At 53.2% G+C, this 19,668-nt stretch overlaps 1 protein-coding gene across 1 annotated transcript; it reads left to right on the top strand.

The window, feature by feature from the left end:
- The first annotated feature begins 652 nt into the window (after positions 1-652).
- Positions 653-18,562, top strand: Dbh (dopamine beta-hydroxylase). Its single transcript, XM_048432292.3, has 12 exons — positions 653-1,040; positions 3,347-3,493; positions 5,377-5,634; positions 6,381-6,557; positions 7,617-7,719; positions 9,833-9,999; positions 12,549-12,692; positions 12,945-12,983; positions 13,435-13,494; positions 16,288-16,415; positions 16,810-16,969; positions 18,051-18,562. The coding sequence occupies exons 1-12, from the start codon at positions 690-692 to the stop codon at positions 18,180-18,182; spliced, it is 1,866 nt and encodes a 621-aa protein (XP_048288249.2). The 5' UTR covers positions 653-689; the 3' UTR covers positions 18,183-18,562.
- The last annotated feature ends 1,106 nt before the right edge of the window (positions 18,563-19,668 follow it).

Genomic DNA, 19,668 nt, shown 5'->3' with positions numbered 1-19,668 from the left:
TGTCCCCACAACCAGCCACCTCGCTGGGGGGGGGGCATCTCTCCACTCAGCTCCCTGTCTGCCTGCCCAGTGCTGTCTTCTCCAGTGGCACCCCATGCCAGTCTGTACCCCGGCGCTGCACCCACTCCTTCTGTAGCAGCCGTGGCCCCAGCTGGAGCCCGTGGGGAAACAGGAGAAAAAGTGGGAACAGCAGGCCTTGGAGAAAGTGTCTAAACATGGACTATTTGGGGACTGCCTTTTATTTTCAGTTTGAAATTTGTCCACCGTCCAGTATTGTAAAAAATCAGGAGCCAGAAGCCCACCAGTCACTGTCACCTGGAAAAGAGACCCTCAGATCTCAGCTGGATCGTGTATAGGGGGCCTGGCACCTGGCTGCCTGTGAGGCGGCCGTTGGGGCCTGGCTGGAGGCATCCTTAGGACCGATGGCTGCAGAGTGTTTCCAACAGGCGTCAGAGCGTTGTTGGAGGACATCAGCTGTTCTGCTTTGATTGTCCTGATGATGTCCATGTGTCATTAGGGCCAATTAGGAGAGGATGGGAGCGAAGTGTTTGCCCCCAGGGCACGGGCTGGTGGGAGGGCCACCAGGACAATTGAATTCCCCACCAGACAAATGTGATTAGGTGCAGCCTGGCCCAACCCCACCGGACAGGCATAAATGCCCCGGTGGGGCTGGCGTACTCACCCCAGTCATGCCGGCTCACCGCACCCACCAGCGCTGCTGGAGCAGCCTCCCCAGCCCCAGTGTCCGTGAGGCTGCTTCCATGTATAGTACGGCTGTGGCCATCTTCTTGGTCATCCTGGTGGCTGCGCTGCAGAGCTCAGAGCCTCCGGAGCGCCCCTTTCCCTACCGCATCCCCCTGGACCCCGACGGGATCCTAAAGCTCTCGTGGAACATCAGCTATGTCCAGGAGATCATCCACTTCCAGCTCGAGGTGCGAGGGCTGAGGGCCGGGGTTCTGTTTGGGATGTCAGATCGAGGTGAGATGGAGAATGCTGACCTCATCATCCTCTGGACTGATGGGAACAGATCCTACTTTGCGGTGAGTCCTCTCCTACTTCGCTATCCTGCCCTCATGCCCGTACTCCCTTGCTGGCTGTCTTCACACAGCCGTGCCCCACGATCCACAGTGGAAACTTGCCTGCTGCTTTGGTGCATGGTGTCACTAATCTGAATTAAGCCTGTGTACCCCCGTCAGCCTTGGAGGCACATTCATTAGGTGATGAAATGCTGGGGGCGGGGGTTCTTCCTGCAGTCCTTGACTGCACCTCCAAGTAACGAATGCAGCAATCCCAAGAAGGATAAGCACATATGGAGGTCCCACATGCCAGGCAGCACCCCCCCCCATCACGTGAGCACAGACCCTCCCTAGCCACCAGTTTTGCAAATAGCAGCTCCATGCCACACTACCAGTACACGCACACCTGCTGTGGGCCAGGTGGTAGCATGGAGTTTAGTAGAGCAGGCAGAACACACGCCAACGTGGGGCACAGCACACACAGGCCTTCTGTGCTATACTCGACAGTGGTAGAATGCAGAGACAGCACGCTCAGGTGTAGGACAGCTCCACCCTCACCACGCAAGCTGAGCCTAGGCCAAGAGGAGGCATCTTGTTCCTTCTATTCAAAATCTACCTGAATGCCTGCCCGCAAGGATGGCAAAGGCAGTCTCCTATATGCTGGAGCAGGCTTCAGGGACACCCACAAGCTACAAGGGTCAGCAGAGGGAAAAGAGCCCCCACAGACATGCTCTGGGTCCCTGCTCGCCCTTCCTCCACAGAGGGGACTGACCATCATGGCCTCTTTGGGGATGGAATCCAACTCTCTACACCCACAGGAAAAGGATGTTCAGAGATTTTCCTTATCAAATCGGGATGTACCTTCTTCATAACAGGCTAACCTCAAATTTGTGTTAGACCTCCTGCTCCGCGTCCCCAACGTTGGGATTACAGACGTGAACAACCGCACCTGACTAGGAGATGCCTTCTTGACCCAAGCGGATCAGCCACTCTGCCTGTTCCATAGAGTCCTTTGCTCAGAGCCATCAGGCAGGGTGACAGGGGGTGACCATACAGTGACTCTGGAGTCGAGGACAGAAGAAACTTCCTGGGTCCCAGAGGGCTTGCTGTTCCTTTCCCCTTTTCCAGGCAACTTCTCCAGGCTGCAGCTCCCACAGTCCTGGGAGCCTGGTGCTTCACTTTTCCACCCCTGCCTGCCAGGTTCATTTGCTCAGCAAATTCCCTTGAACACGAACGTCAGATTTGGGGATCGGGGCTCCTTGGGCAGCGGTATTCTCAGGAGCACATTCTAGACTCCCAGCTGCCTGTCTGGTTCTACTGCAAATCGGCAGGGTACCCAGCAGGAGGACCATGCTGCTGTCCTCAGGGGAAATTTTTGCCAACTCCTTGCCTTTGCTTTCCTTAAGCTGTTATGCTAGCCCTGGAAGTAGGACTAAACAGAAACAGTCCAAACAATCCTCACAGCAGAGACCCATGGGGTTCATGAGCCCAGAGGGAGGCCCGCTCACTGGGTACCATCCCACAGCCTAACTCCCTTGCATTGGCCTGGAGGCCTGCAGGGGAAGGCAGGGAGACTGAACCAGTGATCTAAGCTCTAGGAAATACCCCCGAAGAAACACTCCAACTGCCAGTGTGGCTAGGGCAGCCTCCCCAGCCCAGGCCTCAGTTTGCTCTCTCCAGGCAAGGCTGACACTAGAGTGAAGAAAGATATGCCCAGGGAACAGTACTTAAGGCAGCGTTTGCTCTCAGTGTTATGCGAGTGTGGGGTCGGTATCACTTTAAATGCTGGCCTGCCTCTTTCCACTCTGGCTTCGTCATCATCATCAGTCTGGGTCCAGGGCTCTAGCCTCAAATTTCTAACCCTGGTGTGCACTCCTGTCAGAAGCCTGGGCCACCTTAACAATGCTGTCCAGTTCTTCATATGACCCTCCCAAAGCCTGAGACTCAGTTATGTCTGACCGCCCCTGGAATTCTTCGGTACCTGGCTCATGTGTGACAGATCGCAAGGAAACTAGGTTGGGCTGCAGCTTCGGACAGAAGGGGCAACATAGGTAATATGGGGGCTAGGAAACATGATTAAAGGGTGGACTGATCACCTGGCATACATACACCCGGCCCTGGGTTTGAACCCCAACATAGAAAGGGAATGAAACAGGAAAAAGGAATGATCTGACAGGAGTGAGGTTCTGCAGCTCCCTAGCCCCACTGGGTGTTCTCACGGAGCTGGTGACTCACGAGGAGTAGTGGAAGAGATCTCTACTGAAGAAGAGCAACTGTTCTCTACCGTGCATGTGCCTCTTCCTGCTCAGACCCCGAGTCTGTCTCTGCAGGATGCCTGGAGTGACCAGAAGGGGCAGCTCCATCTGGACGCCCAGCAGGACTACCAGCTGATCCAGGTGCAGAGAACCCCCGATGGCCTGTCCTTGCTCTTCAAGAGGCCCTTCGTCACCTGTGACCCCAAGGATTACCTCATTGAGGTAGGCTGTCCAGTCCAGGAGCACAGTTTGCCTGAACCGTCCCTGCGTCCTCCAGGGCTCTCCCGAGTTGGGAAGCCCGAGGTGGGGCCTACACACAGGGAAAGAAAGCCCGCTAGGCCTATGGAAGCTGTTTTGAAAGGCTGTAGCTCTGCCAGCAGCAATGAGTCTCCAAGAGGCCGCTCCCTGCGGACACGTAGTCAGTGTTCTTTCCAAATGGGAGTGGGGTTCAGAACCCTCTTGCTCTGGGATGTAGTTCTAGCCGGATCCCACCACTGTGTTAGCAGAACTCTGTACAGAGCCCAGCATGCCTGGATTCCTACTCCACCCCATTACTGACTTGCTGTGAAGCTCAGGACCAGTCCCTTTCTCCGGAAACCTCAGTCTGCTGTCTATAAAATAAGACCAGGAGCAACTGGATTCCCAGCATGGAAGGCCAAAACACCTGGGCTTCTTAGCTGCTCCGCAGTTAGGAAAAGCCAGTCCATCTTGCCCCTGGTGGGACCCTGGCATTCTTGTTATCTTAGTTAATCTTTCCTGACCATACTGGCAGGGGCTGGCAGTTTGTTCCCCTGTCTTCATTTATGGCTGAGAGACAGAGAGGAGATGCTGGTGCCACAGGAAGAGACTCACGACTCACAGTCCCTGGGAAAGGCCCCCCACAGCATGTGGGAAGCACTAGACTCAATCACTGGGAAGAAGCAAGGGCAGACCCCTGGCAATGTATTTTACTGGGCAAAGACTAGGAGGGTCCTGGGAAGCACCAGGCTGGCTAATTGTGACCCTTCTAGGTTACCAGAGAGCTCTCTGTTTGCCCTTCCTGGCCCTGAGGCAATTTAGGGCAGGGGAGAAGCTAGCTCGGAGCAGAGGTTTGAACAAAGAGTTGCTTGGTGATTTGGACTTACCTGGGCTACAGAATTTGGGAAGTGGTATACACCCATTCAAAGGCTGGATCTCAGGAATGAAGTAAGAAACTTCGCCATTTGCTTAGATCTGTGATTGATTAATGGACCTCAAACAGACAAATCTGGAATCCATGAAAACAGATGAGGAATGGAGGCCAGGGAAAGGCTAGACTAATCTAGGAGCTCTTGGCACAAAGAGGCAAGAACAAGGCCATTGGAAATGGATCATCTGGGTCCCCACCCTCCCACAGGCAAGGCTAGAGCAGTCAGAAAACCTTCAAGAATACGCTATAAGCAGGCTGATGTTTGCGTATTCTGGGGACAGAGACTTCTACATAGAACTTGCATGGTGTCCTCTCCAAGAGCAGACCATGGGGATCCTACAAACAAGAGCACACTGGTTGCCCACCATGAATGTGCGTCCCTTAGTACCCAGAAAGTAGCTACAGGCGTTACCAGCAATGTATCCATCCAAAGCTACCAGTCTCCATCCATAGTAGCCAAGCCAGCTCCGTCTATGCAGTCTGGGACCCTCCAGCAAGGTAATGTCCTACAGACCTTGTCTAGCTCCTGAGGGTTGAGGGGAACTAAGTCACACAGTCCACTGCCAAACTCTAGGCTCCCCAGACTGGTTTTTTTTTTCACTCCCAAAGTGGTCACTGACCCCCTTAGGTGTTGAACCAACTAGAAGAAATACCTCTTCCCTGTCCCCAGTCACCCTGAGGTTCATCCATAGAGGAAGTAAGGGCCCAGGGGTTGGCTGCATGAATGGACGCTAAGCAAAAGAGTGTGTGAGAAAGACGAAAAAATGTTTGACGGGCAGAGACAGGATTCCAAAAGCAGCCTGGGGCCAGGCAGAGTTTCTAATCATCTCATTTGCCAAGCTGACAGAGAGTGATAGGAGTGGATGGGCAGGGGCATGGCTCCCTTCGCTCATCGCTGAGCTTAGGCTGGCTCTGAGTGGTTCTGTCTGGGCTGCAGGATGACACTGTCCACCTCGTGTATGGGATCCTGGAGGAGCCATTCCAGTCGCTGGAGGCCATCAACACCTCAGGCCTGCATACGGGGTTGCAGCGCGTGCAGCTTCTGAAGACTGAGGTCCCCACTCCAGACATGCCTGCGGATGTACAGACCATGGAGATCCGGACCGCTAACGTTGTCATCCCTGACAATGAGACCACATACTGGTGCTATGTCACTAAGCTGCCCACAAACTTCTCTCGACACCACATCATCATGGTACGCAGGGGCTCAGCTGCTCTGCTTCCCACCAGGGGCCAAGAGCTATTGTAGTCCTCTTAGCGTATGAATCTGCGGTATTGCCCTGGTCCTCTGTGACCCTGTCACTGTCTGCCTCAGGGCCCCTGTATTCCTGTCTTACCTGCCTGGACCAAAGCAATATTTTTTTTTTTAATTTCTGAGATTGCCCTTTGAGGCTAGAAGTGCTGTCAATTTTTCCGGCAACCTCCCTTTCTGTTAAAGTGGTTCATTGCAACTGCTCCAAAGCTGCAACTAGGGACTTCCTTAAAGTGGTGCCCAGAACCAGATACTGTCCCTATTCTAGCAGAGGAAGAATAACCCAGAAAGGTCTTGTGAGTACCCAGGGTCACACAGCAAAGGGTAGTCTGGTTGTGTAGCAATGTTTAAGGTCCCAAGCTTTAACCTTGAGGCTTATCTTGCTTCCCAATGGAGCTTGCTTCCCAGGAACCCAGAGTTACCATGCATACATTCATGTCATTCATACAAGGACAACTGCCTTCCTAGTTCCACCTTACCAGGAATAGTCTATGTGGGTCCCTACCTCCTTCCCCAGTGCTCTTCATGGGTTGTGGAACTTCCTGTCTCTGGATTGGCAGTACCTAAAGTTGCCTTATTTACCCTTCTCATATATATCTGAGCAGATGAGGACCAGCTGGTCAAGTAGAGGGTGGGGGCGGTTGGGCAGTTACTGGGCTCCCGGCTCAGGGTGTTCTGTTCCCCTGCAGTATGAGGCCATTATCACCGAGGGCAATGAGGCCCTGGTGCACCACATGGAGGTCTTCCAATGTGCATCTGAGTTTAAGACCATCCCCAGCTTCAACGCACCCTGTGACTCCAAAATGAAGCCTAATCAACTCAACTACTGTCGCCACGTGCTGGCCGCATGGGCCCTGGGGGCCAAGGTATGCACATAGTGCTACATGCCTGCTCTAGTTTGCTTTCTGTCACTGGGATAGGGGAGGAAAGGACTTATTTGACTTGCATTTCCGGGTCACAATCCATCATAGAGGGAAGTCAAGGCAGGAACTCAAGGCAGGCCTGCTTGGTACTCTGTTCATCCCCTCTGACGGAGGAACTCATAGCCAAGGAATCCTGGAGAATACTGTTTACTAGTGGGTTTGCAGGCCAGTTTATAATCAGACGGCTTTCTTACACAGTCCAGGGAACGACACTGCCCACTGTGGGCTTGACCCTCCTGTGTCAGTTAAGAACCAAAACAAACCTCATGGATAAGCCCCTAGGCTGGCCCTCCTATATCAAGAAAGAATCAAGACAAATTTCATAGATATGCCCACAGGCCAATCTGATGTAGGTAATTCCAAACAGCTGATATTCTCTCAGGATGATTCTAGGCCTTGTCAATTGGACAGTTTCAAGTTACTTAAGACAGCATTGCATCATTCCCAGGCCTCCTTTGACATCCTCAGGACTTTAACTCCCTGCACCCACATCCTAAAAGGACCCAAGAGAGAGATGGAAAGGGGGCCCGCAAGGCCCTCAACAGCCCCAGTTGCCTTTAGGATGCTTGAGCTTCACTGTTCTTCGGAGCCACAAAGGCTCCTTCCAGCCTTCTGGGAAACCGCACGCGACCTTGAGTGTAAACCTCTCAGGGGCACTGCCAATGCTGCAGAGATCTGGGGCCTGTGCACAGCGTGATCTTGATGTAGCAGGGCAAGCTGTCAGCAGACTCTGCCCAAGAGTCTCACCCAACCCTTTCCCTGGCCTTCACCAGACGATGGTTGAGGGCAGGACCGGAGGATCTGGGAGGAGCTCAGTCCAGGTTCAGTGCCCTCCTGGTAGGGCCGTCTATGTGTGACAGCAAAGGCCGTTAGCTCCAGGAGAGCTTCCTTCTAATCCAGTCACTTGCTGATATCACCAACTTCTGCTCAGGTTCCAGAAGCTGGGCGGGTTTGTCCCAGGCTCTCCTAAAGACCTCTGTCTTATACCCCTGTCGCACGCAGGCATTTTACTACCCAGAGGAAGCCGGTGTCGCCTTTGGGGGCCCGAACTCTTCCTCGTATCTCCGACTGGAAGTTCACTATCACAATCCAAGGCACATACACGGTAAGAGTGTGGAGAGCACATCTTCCCACCCCACTTCATCATCCCAGAGACGCTTGGGTGCAGCTTGTCCAGACAGAGAGGACACAGGGCGTGTGTACATGCCAGAGACAACACAAACATTTTGCTCTTGGTCTACGTTATTGTAGTCAGCAACCTAATGAGTTCCCAGGCCGGGTTATGGGTGGCCCCTCAAGCCAGGGCTCTGATTGACTAGTGATGTCTGCTATAGACACTGGTGCCAGTGCTTGGTGCTGTGTAACATCCAGTGAAGACAGAGCCCCACAAACCCCATGTGGGGGGCAAGATGTCAAGTCTACCTCCTCCCAGGGTTGCCAAGCAGACCTTAGATCATGAAGGCCAAGGATCTGTGTCCAGTCCAGCCAGGTGCTGACTGCTCAGGACCAGGCTCTTTCCCCAGTTCGTGGCATGTGTTTAGACAGCCCAAGCTGTCCAGTTAGCTTAGAAATGCCCAGGGCAGGACCACACCTGCCCACCTGTTCCTAATCCTCTGCCTGTGTGGAGTTGGAGAAAAACAGCGGGCAGCCTGTTGGGCCTGAGAATACTCTGTTAGGCAAGGGAATCTCAAGGTGAACTAGACACAACCATGCTGCAAAGAACTTCTAGAAGAGAGACAAGGTGTGTGTGTGTGTGTGTGTGTGTGTGTGTGTGTGTGTGCGTGTGTGTGTGTATCTGTATGTCTATGTGTGTGTCTGTGTGTCTATGTGTGTGTCTGTGTTTCTATGTGTTTGTCTGTGTGTCTGTGTATCTGTGTGTTTGTGTGTGCTTCTGTGTGTTTGTGTGTGTATGCATCTCTGTGTGTGTGTTTGTCTGTGTGTCTGTATCTGTGTGTGTGTGTCTCTCTCTGTGTGTGTGTGTGTGTGTGTGTGTGTGTCTGTGTTCATGTTCGAATGCAAGGGAAGGGCAAGGACTTGTGAAAGGGTCCATGTGATGGGACTGGAATTTTGGTGGCATTTAGTAGGGATCTTGAAGTCACAGCACATTCTCAGTAAGGACAAGGGAAGTCATCAGTATGGCTAGAGCACCCCAAGCCTGAAGGTGAGCAGCTTGAGGGGGTCATTAAGGGAGCTGACAGAGGACACCACATCAGAAACCAAATATTTCTTTGCTCTTGTACCCCATTTTCCATCACACGTCCCCACTTTCCTTCCTCTCCCCCTCCCTCTTCCTCTTCCTCGCTCCTTCCTTTTGAGTGAGACATGTCTTCATCTGTGCATGTGAGGAGCAGAAGGCCTGATAGACATGGACAGCGGCCATAGTAAGACAGAAGCAGCCCCTGCACCCCGCTCCCAGCTGGGTGTGGACACTGCCTGTGCAAATTTAATGATGCGAGCGACTTTTCCTCGGGCTGTATAAGCAATGCCGCTGCCGCCGCAGGAATTATCCAAAGCATGCAGGGGAGGGGAGGTGGCTGGGGCCTGAGCACCATGGGGGATTTATTGCTCATTTAAAAGCTAAGAGCAAATGGATTTTTGAAAACTCCCTGGGCATCAGGGAAGTCTGTCTCCCCTCATCGTCTGCATGTATTTATGGATCTTTTGCCAAATATAAGGGTGTGCCTGTCAGTTGGTGAATTTTGAGACGGACTGCTTTTCTATTAATATCAAAATCCACGATTATCTCATTATTTAATCCCCCATCTAAATTTTAACCAATTGCGGCTTCCTTTTATTATTTGCCTCTGATGTCATCAGCCCAGAGATACAAGGGGTTGTTTGAGTCTAGATGTTGTTGGCTTGGGGAAGAAGGGAGGTGAAGACAGCAAAAAGGAGGTGCCCTCAGATTCAATGAGGAGAAGATGGCCAGAGCCTGCCAGCAACATCCTGCATCCCAGCCAGTTGGTCCTGGTTTTGGGGCCCAGTTCAACTGTTCCCAGAACTTTGGTTTTAGGCGGTGTCTTCCATTCAGTCTCCAGCTTTGGTTTCTCCATCTGTAGATGGGAACAATGGGAAACTCCCATCGAGGTGACAGGTGACCTGAGAGCAGCTTCTGGCTCCACTCTTTCTTGCTCTCTTGATTCAGAAAGAGTGACCAAGCACAGGGTTCCCTAAGGGGTGGCTCAGGGGCTGCTGCTCACTACCTGTCTCTTCCCTAGGCCGGCACGACTCCTCTGGCATCCGCCTATACTACACAGCCACTCTCCGGAAATACAACGCAGGCATCATGGAGCTGGGCCTGGTGTACACGCCCGTGATGGCCATCCCCCCTCAGGAGACTGCGTTTGTCTTGACTGGCTACTGCACGGATGAGTGCACCAGGGTGGTGAGTGGATTGGTTCCCTGCCGCTTGCGCTGACCAGGGGAGGGTAACATGAAATGTTTAGGACCCCTAACCTGGAATCAAGATTGTCTGAGTCCCTGCACCCCCATCTCCAGCAAGAACTGGGCCAGGCCCGTGCACCCACACTTCCATGTGCCACTTTTAAAATTTGTATTTATGTGTGTGATTATATGCCGCACACGTGTGTGTGTGTGTGTGTGTGTGTGTGTGTGTGTGTGTGTGTGTGTGTCTGCAGAGACCAGAAGAGGGCAGTGGATCCCCTGGAGCTGGAGTTAGGTGGTTGTGAGCCTCCAGACCAGGGCACTGGGAACTGAACCCAGGTCCTCTGGAAGAGCAGCAAGCATTCTTACTCCCTGAGCCATCTCTTCAGTGAGCCCATACAGCACATTTTAAACTGATTTTGTTATGGGAGTATCAAAGCTTCCAAATGGGACTTATCTTTACAGGCTACCCAGCCCCCATCATGCCATGTTTCAGTACCAGACAGGGACTAGAGGAGTCAGCAAAGTGCCTAGTGTGTCGCTGAGGCTGTACAAGTACAGGGTGATGCAGCGGGGTAAATAGATGGGACCCTGGCTTCTGCAGTAAGTAAGCATGGCTCCTAGGCTATGTCAGGGAGCTCTGATCCTCAGCTGTGACGCTGTCATAACTGGGCTCACCTCTCCCATAGCAAGAAGTTGCAATGGATCTGGTGTGAGACCTGTCCTGCCATGGAGGTCTAGAGGATCCACAGGTCTCAGTAAGGGTAGGGACAGCCACCAGTGGGGGGATCTCACAGAACCCTCTCTAGACTGTCTTGTCTGCGATGCCTCCCCACTCATACTACAGGCAGGAGGTTGTGGCATTCCTCCGTGGTTTGAGAGGCAGGCAAGTGCACAGACCTGTAGCTCTCCCTTGTTTATAGTCTCTGCTCATTTCTGCCAACATCTGCTCTTGCCCCTTGTAAGGATCTCGGGCTGGCTGCCATGGGCCTTGCTGTCTAGAGCTCTTTTACTATCACAGATGTGACTTCACCGTCTGCTATGTGTCTTGTGTTCTCTGCTGGCTGCCGCTTCGTACAATGGCTTGTCAGGAAAGTGTAGATAGGCCTGGATCACAGACAGGGAGACACAGGTCTGCCAAGGGAGGACACAGATCCCAAAATTGCACCACGGAGCCAGGTTGCTTTGTTACAGAGCTCATAGTGAATTCCCCTTCCCAGCATACTCATGGGATGACTCCTGTCCTTGGGTCTTCCCTACCCGAGCACCTGATCTTTTAAGTATTGGCTTGGTCCAGTGTTCTCAGGCTAAAACGCTGGACACATCAGGTCTTATTCTCAATCAAAGACACGCCTGAGACCAGGATGAGAAATCAACCTTCCTCCCCAGTCAAGACAGGTCAGACAGGTGATGCTGGCTTCTGAGACCTGGGTCCACATTCCATCACACGCCTGTATCCCACGTTCCATAGTAGTGATCCGGGCCCAGCATACATGCTGTCATAAATGTAGTCACGGAGGTCCCTGGTTCTCATTGCAAGAGAGATAAAGATATCCACAATGTGGAGGGCAGGGCCGGTAGCTGACGAAAGCAAGACAGAAGGTTCCGAAGTAAAGTTGTAGAAAGCTCAGCTGTCCAGGGTCATCCACTGCCAACTGTCAGCACCAAGGTCTTCAGCTCTGGCTGGCAGCATCAAAGGAGCAGAGGACCACGGCAGGGCGGCAGAAAGGTGGGAGAGTCATCATGCTTGGTACATCTGAGAAAACTTCATATCAGAAGACGTGAGCCCAGACTAGGAAAACCGATGGAAGATGCCCTCATGTGTTGATGAGGGAAAGAGGACTTCTCACAGGAGGGCTGGTATCTTTTCCCCACTGGCTTCGTGATGAGCATCATTGCTCTTGACCAGGGTCACATTCACCTCAGAGACACTGTGGTCTCCTTTTGTGAACAGGGCACTCCGAGGCCTGCTGGGGGCTTTGAACATGGTGGGAATTGCAGCGCATAACTGTCATGAAACCCACAGAGAAGGGAAGTCCTGTACAGTCAACAGGGAACAGGCTTCTTCTGGCTGAGGAGAAAGAGAATTCAGTTTTCAGGCACCTCAAGGAGGCCCAAGGACAGGGGTGTCATCGCCCTGAATGCATTCATGTCTAACTGCTGGTTGGGGCTTGTTGCTTCAAAGTCTTGGGCTTCTGGCCATAGTCCTCTTTTAAACAAGCCACTCTCTCCAGGCAGTGGTGGCGCACACCTTTAATCCCAGCGCTCGGGAAGCAGAGGCAGGTGGATCTCTGTGAGTTCGAGGCCAGCCTGGTCTACAAGAGCTAGTTCCAGGCCAGGTTCTAAAACTTCAGAGAAACCCTATCTCAAAAAACAAAAAACAAACAAAAAACCAAACCAAAACAAAACAAAACAAACAAAAAAAAAAACCAAGCCACTCTCTGGCAGGTTTATAATAGAGATCAGTAAGAACCATCTAGGAAAAGCAACTGTTCTGGTAAGCCAAGGGTTGCCGCCTCTGCTCTAGGTCTGACTCTGCCCCTCCTACAGGCACTGCCAAACACTGGAATCCACATCTTCGCCTCACAGCTCCATACACACCTGACTGGCAGGAAGGTGATCACTGTGCTCGCCCGGGGTGGCCAAGAGACTGAGATTGTGAGCAGAGACAACCACTACAGCCCCTTCTTCCAGGTGGGGACCTGGCTGTCATCAACCTCCCAGACCTTCTGTTTCCCAGGGCTGTCCTCTGACCTTTGGTGGGGGAGCCTGGCCAAGCTGCTGGGTGTCAACAATGTCTTGGGGACAACTCGATTGATCTTGTCTCCTCCTGATTGGAGCCTACACTTAGTCCCGACTCCCCGGAGAGGTTGAGGCAGAGCTGATAACCCAGGGAGTCTGGACGAGGGTCCACAGCTCTCTCACCTCCTGTCTTCCCCACTCCAGGATATCAGAATGCTGAAGAAGACTGTGTCTGTCTTGCCGGTGAGTGAATGTCTGCAGGGACAGTTACCGGGCCCAGGGATATTTGAAGAACACTGTGTCCAAAGAGAGGCAGGGAAAGAAGTAGGCCAGGAGAGTCCCCAGGCAGGCATAGCAGGCCTGGGGGGAGTTCATGGAACAGAGGGACATTGCCTTCTAGCTTCAGCTGAACTACAGTTCCTAAGAGTCTCACCCCTTGAGAATATTGGAGAGAGATGGGGGTGCCAAGATGCAGTCCTTGCCCGTGCAGAGGCTGGAGCTCTGATATGGTCAGCCAGGCCACTAATAGAGACAAACCCCAGGGATACTTAGGTGTGAGCCTCATCGGGGAGGGTTCTGGGTTCCTCGCGGGAGATCACACATCTCAGTGACTTGGTCACCAGGAGGATGAGCTGAGCACACCTGTCAGCCCTGAGTGGGCAGGTGCTAATGTGTCTGCCACCTCACTCTTCAGGGGGACGTACTCATCACTTCGTGTACATACAACACGGAAGACAGGAAGCTGGCCACTGTGGTAAGTCACACTGGCTTGTTCATCCCTCCACCCAGAAAGAGTCGGAGTAAAGATTTCTAACCTTTCCTGTGGTTGAGTATAGGCTGTCAGAAGCAGACCTGATCCTCTCGCATTCCCCAAATGGACCGGACCCTCTCAGGCCATGCTTCTGGATCCCTGTCTCTCACAATCCTCCTCCCTCAGATCCCCAGTGTTTATTACCCAAGCAGCATGCATGCTGGGCTCCACACTGGCCCCCAAGGAAATGACGCTGTCAGTACGGCTTCAGGGCCTCATCTCAGAGCCACTACAGTGAATTCTCATGGGCATCCAGGTGCTCAGTGTCTCTCTGGCATGGCAAGGAGCCAAGAAGCACTGTGGAGTTCCAAGTCCATCCGGGGAGACAGGTCACATCTGCTACAGGAGAAGCAAAGCAACGGGGACACAGAAACTTCACCAGAGCCCGGACATCACCCAGAGATGACAGGAGGGGTGTGAGCTCAGGGGTAGAGCCAGGGAGAGAGGAAAAGAGCTCTACACAGGGACATGTGCCAGAAGCCCCAGGGGATAACGGTTCTCAGGATAGAGCAATGTCCAGTTACATCAGGGTGGAGATGTGGGGAGCCCCAGGCAGGTGGGTGTGGCTGGCCACTCCAGAGGAGTGACACGGGCCTTCTTTTGGCTGGACTGTGGATAGTCCAAGGAGGAGGAGCACCTTGAGAGAGGACTATTTTCAAGGTGTGCAGGAAATGTGTCATCCATCCGGGACCAGTTGGGCAGGGAGAGGGACACTTTCCATAGTTGTCTTGGGTCACCACTATTTTCAGCATGAGTCCCACTGACCTTTTCTCAAAGATTAATTTTATTTTATGTGCATTGTTCTGAAGGTGTCAGATTCCCTGGAACTGGACTTACTGACAGTTGTGAGCTGCCATTTGGGTGCTAGGAATTGAACCCAGATCCTCCGGAAGGGCAGTCAGTGCTCTTAACCACTAAGCCATCTCTCCAGTCCCTCCCGCTGACCATTGAATTGCTACTCAAGCACCCAGCAATTAACACATCAACTGTGGTATTTAGAGTGGGCCAGACCTCGGGCTATATCTCACCCTGGTACCCCTACACCCCAGGATCTCCCATCGATACTCTAACACTAATGTCTGCACGGTGACCCACGCCTTCTGCCAAGGTCCAGGGTCCCCCGTTCTGTTTCCCATGTGTTCTTTAAATAGCTTTATTGTGAGATGATTCACACACCGCACAGCTGAAGTGTGTGAAGTGTGCAGCTCGTTGCCTGGAAGCACATTCACAGATCCATGCACACAATCAACCCACAGCTGTCCCCTCGCCCAGCCCAACAAACAGATCTGCTTGCTGTCCCGGACATTTCTCATCCCTGGATTTGCATGATACATAGCCTTCTGTAACGGGGTTGTTTTCCATACGTTTAATCCATCTTAGTTTCATGTCAACCTCAAAGGCAAGCGTTTTCCCCCTGCGCTTACATAGATATCATCTCCTTCCTGCAGGTACATCTGCTGTGGGTGGGGGTGGGGAGGTATTTGCCAGTCATTGGTGGAAGGGAGCCCCCAGGCCTGGGTGTTCTGCCAGGGTTTCTGCCAGGGCTGTGTTCCTGTCTTGCCAGCTTCATGGCTAAGAACTCGTGCCTCACTGGTCTCAGGATGTTTGTGGCCATGGTCTAGCAAGCACCTAAGATCTCAGATCCTTAAAAGACGAGATACCTCCTGGTGACTTCTCAGGGTGGCTCCATCTGGGATCGGAGGGAATGGGAGCTCCCAGGAGGAAGACATGGGCTTCCTGTTCTGACGACCTGCGGATCTAAAGAGATGGTGGTGGCCTTTGAATGCGGCTTCCGTCCCAGAGTGAGACAGCAGGGGAAAGCAATCCAGGCCCTGTTCTCATTCTTGATCTCTGAGGAGGCAGAGCTAGGTGGGAGAGGGGAGATGGGGGGGGTGTCTCCTGCCCACTGAGGGCTAGGGAACTGAAAGAAGAGGGCTTAAGACAAGTAAATGCTACAGGAAGACCCATATAGCACACGGGGGCCAGTCCAACTTCTTATTGGTGAACTTTCTTCTCCCACACCTCCAGAGAGCTACCCCAGGCTCTCTGCACTCAAGGAGGGGCCAGCTGAGTTCTGTACCATCCGTGTGGTCTGTCATGAAGCAGCGAAGGCGTTTCTCCCCTCAACTGTTCTGATCAGTCACATAAAACCTCCCTCCCAACATCATGTTCATGAAGAACCAGACTCGTAGAGGGAGGCTGAGAGTCTTGGGCTGGGCTCCCTGCTTCGTTCCTAACCCTATTGTAGGATTCTTTCTCCTCCCATCAGGGCCAGTTCACTACATCTGTGAACAGGAAGTAAGTGGTGGAGATGTCATCCACTCAGTCCCTCCCTTATTGTGGATGGGTGGCCAAGGGGCTGGGGACTATTCCAGATCCTAGTGCCTCTGAAGTGCCAATGTGACTGGTGGCCAGCGAGATCTGCAAGCTGAAGGGAGGTCAGCTCCCACTGGAGACCACAGGACTTGTCCCCTGTCCCCTAAGACTCGGTTGTTGTAACCCATAAGGCAAGAACAGCAAAGCTCTGTCTCCATTTCTGTTTTCTTCTCACCCATCTGATGCTCGTTGCTGGGTCTGTCTCTCCTGCTGCTAGCAGATGCCACGAGAGGGTGACCTCCCTCCTGGCTCTATCCTGGGGACTTGGATGTCACAGTACTGCAAGCGGATGAGAAGGCTACAGGCAGACAGCAGTTGAGTGACGTGCTGGGGGCTGACGGGGTTTTCTCTCGCCTGCAGGGGGGGTTTGGAATCCTAGAGGAGATGTGTGTCAACTACGTGCACTACTACCCCCAGACAGATCTAGAACTCTGCAAGAGTGCCGTCAACGACCGCTACCTCCAGAAATACTTCGACCAGGTGAACAGGTGACGTGCGGCTTCTTGCTTGCTGCCCCTGGAAAACCCTGCACAGAAAATCTCCGCACCCTGCCCCATGCTCTCTCCCCTTAGGAGGCTGGGTGGCCAGACATAGGGAATTTAAGCTAACTTCTTGGAGAAAGTTAGCATGCTTGCCATCAGACCTTATGTGTCCCTGGGAGTGCCTGTGGCAGATATCACCAATCAGTTTCGTGACTTACAAGCGATCCCCAGAACAGCCACTGTCAACCACCAAAGGTGACATCAGAGACGGAAGCAGAGCCAGGACAGCGTCTTAGGCAGTGGATAAAGGAGGCGAGGTTGGAGAGGAAGGTGACGCAAGAGCAGCTGTAGGAAGACCCTCTGTGCTGTCTTTAAACTGAGTAACTGCCTTGTCTTCCAGTTTCAGCAATGGTGAGGTCTGCACCTGCCCTCAGGCCTCTGTCCCCGAGCGGTTCAGCTCCGTGCCCTGGAACTCTTACAACCGTGAGATGCTCAAAGCACTGTACCACTTTGCCCCCATCTCCATGCATTGCAACAAGACCTCAGCTGTCAGCTTCCAGGTACGACAGCAGGGGAACGGTAGGTCACAGTACAGATGTAGCACTCGCTCATGTCCTATCCAATACCCAACAAGCCCCTCTGCTGCCTGAGTCTCCAATCCCAGGTCTGCCCAGATCCTGAGGAGAACCCCAGGTGGGTTGAGCAGGAGACCCTGAGCCACGCACAAGCTGCACCTATATGTGATGGAAAAAATAACCAGATAGTGACAGAGATAAACAGACAGACAGACAGACAGACAGACGGATTGTAAGGGGACAGGCCAGCAATACTACCAGGAAGGACAGGGAGGCCACTTCTCCCGGGCACAGTGCAACAGGGGACTAACCTCAGTCTTATCTGAATGGCATGTGAGCGAATGCCAGCAATCTTCCCAGGGCATGAAAATAAAGCTCTGGCCAAGGGGAGAAAAGAAACCAGTGTTCTGTGAAAACAGCCCCACAGCCCCACAGCCCAGCATCTCCCTCTTTATCTGAGTCCTGCTGGGATTCAAAGGTACCTAATTTATTTCCCAGCAGAGCCAGCCAGCAGCAGCAGTGCCAGCCCTGCCAGCCCAGAGCGCTGGTCAGCAGACCCAGCCTGCGGCATTAGGCAGGGGAGTCAGGCACTGCAGCGGGGGGGGGGGGGGGGTGAACAGTCCTTTCCTGGCAGCATTTGGGTTCTAGGTTCATTACTAACCCAAACACCCAGCCCATGGGGAGGCCTGCTCACCCCGGAGCAGTTTGGAGCACTGTTGGATGTGGCTGGATCTTAGCTTTTGTAAAAGCCTTGTTGGAGGACAGTGGCTAACACTGCAGCCTGCCTCCATGGATTCTGATCCCTTCCTCAGGTATACAACTGAGTGAAAGGCGGGCATGGAGGTGGAGAAGCCTGGAGGGTTCCAGGTTCTTGGCCAGAGAACACAATAGCATGGAAAAGGGACATGGATCCTTGGGTGGTAACCCTCAAAGGGTGACTTGGAGGAGGTGGGGAGTGTTCAGCATGGGATTCACGAGTTTGAGGACAAGAATTCAACCAGCTAGGGAGACCGCACCCTGACTGGCCCCTCCAGCCTTGGTTTACCTTCTGGTCCCTTCCTTACAGGGTGAGTGGAATCTGAAACCTCTGCCTGAAATCACATCCACACTGAAAGAACCCATCCCGAACTGCCCCACCCACCAGGCTGTGAGCTGCACTAACTCCACCATGGTCAACATCCACTGGGGCAGAGATTAAGGAGGGGCCTGTTCTTCAGCCCCTCCTCAGGATGTCCCTGTGGGCTTACACCAGTTCTGTGTGCCCCCTTTTGAAGACTCCCTTTCATAGAGTAGTGCCGTTCGCCTAGGAGGAAGGAGCATGTCACCCTGGAGACACCTGTGTGACTGAGACCATCCCATGAAGCCCAACTGGGCAGAACAAACCTGGCCAAGCCAGGGCTGCTTCCATGTAGAGACGACTTGCTACGGGGGTCCAGATTCAGCACCGCAGACCTACCTTGCCTCGAGAACAGCCTTGCCAGGCTGGGTGCAGACTCCCTAAGCCTCCCAGTCCCCACCCTGTTGGTCCTCCAATGGTGACTTATATTGGTGTTTACCATGACAGCCCCGTTGAAACAACTCTTTGCCGAGTGGCTCATGTTTCCCAGTGGGTGGCTTCCCTGCGACAAGACAGGACAAGGCATTTAGCTAGTTAGAGACTCACCAGGGGAGCTCACTTCATGACAGAGTAAATAGATATTTTCGCCTACCTAGAGGGAAACCCCAACAAGTTGTTCCATCTTGGAGAGCCAAGATAGCTAGAGCCAGGCTCTGTGGGGAGGATGGCCTGGTTAGAATCAATTGCTTCTCCTGCTGGTGACATATCAGGTTCTGGAACAGGTGGCTGAAAGTTTGGCTTAACCCTTTAATGAAGGAGTGACTCAGTCTTCTTGTCTGTAAAATGGGGCTTACCCTCACCCAGAACTAACTGTGGACACACAGGCAGGGCTGGTGCTCCTGCCCCTATGCTGAGCCTTTCTGAGCCCCATGGTGTCACAGGTATTGCCCCACATGAACGAGGCCTGCTTTTGTAATTCCAGTCACGCCACCTTCCCTGAGTCCTTGTCTCCCTCACCTCCCGTTTAAGGGCCAGCTCAGCTCTTTGATGGCTTTGGAAGGGAGAAGGAGACTGGGCTCTTTTCAGCTATTTCAGCAAAACGCAGGCCAGGCTCCTCAGGCAGGGAAGGTGATGGATGAGCTACGTGTCCCCCCACTGCCACAGACATCAGCTAAGGGCTGCCTTCCCCTTCAACGAGGCACTTTCCTACTGCAGAGCGAAGGTGCCCAGACTCTGCGCTGTGTAGTATGAATCATGGCTCTAGGCGCCCGTAAGTCATGGGCGTAATCGGTGTGAAATGCCAAGTCCGACAGCCCAGAGCAATGTTCAGCCCTCCGTCATCTTTACAGCCTCAGAGATGGGGGAGGCAGGCCGTCTCCACGGCTGTGCTTTCCCTCAATGGCTGCCTGCCTGAGCAGCCTAGAGCCAGAGGTACCAGAAAGACTGGCGGGGCTCTGGAGCCTGACCTTCAACACAGTGACTTTACTCACAGACAGGGAACCTGAGGCTCGTGGGTCAGTACCTTGCCCAGGGACATGTCCAGACCCACAGACCCTGCTTTCCTCTAAGCTGTCCTGATCTTTCTCCAGGGAAGCCATCTGCACCCGGTGCTGCATCTGTTGCAACA

Source organism: Myodes glareolus, chromosome 21 (assembly GCF_982192425.1).
Source record: "Myodes glareolus chromosome 21, mMyoGla1.1, whole genome shotgun sequence".
NCBI lineage: Eukaryota > Metazoa > Chordata > Mammalia > Rodentia > Cricetidae > Myodes > Myodes glareolus.
The sequence above is the reverse complement of the archived record's forward strand: the minus strand, read 5'-3'. Positions and strand labels throughout refer to the sequence as shown.

Coding starts and splice junctions, on each gene's coding strand:
- Dbh (XM_048432292.3), top strand. CDS start 690: ATGCCGGCTCACCGCACCCACCAGCGCTGCTGGAGCAGCCTCCCCAGC. Junction 10,000..12,548: donor CGGATGAGTGCACCAGGGTG/GTGAGTGGATTG, acceptor CCCCTCCTACAG/GCACTGCCAAACACTGGAAT. Junction 16,416..16,809: donor TACTTCGACCAGGTGAACAG/GTGACGTGCGGC, acceptor CTTGTCTTCCAG/TTTCAGCAATGGTGAGGTCT.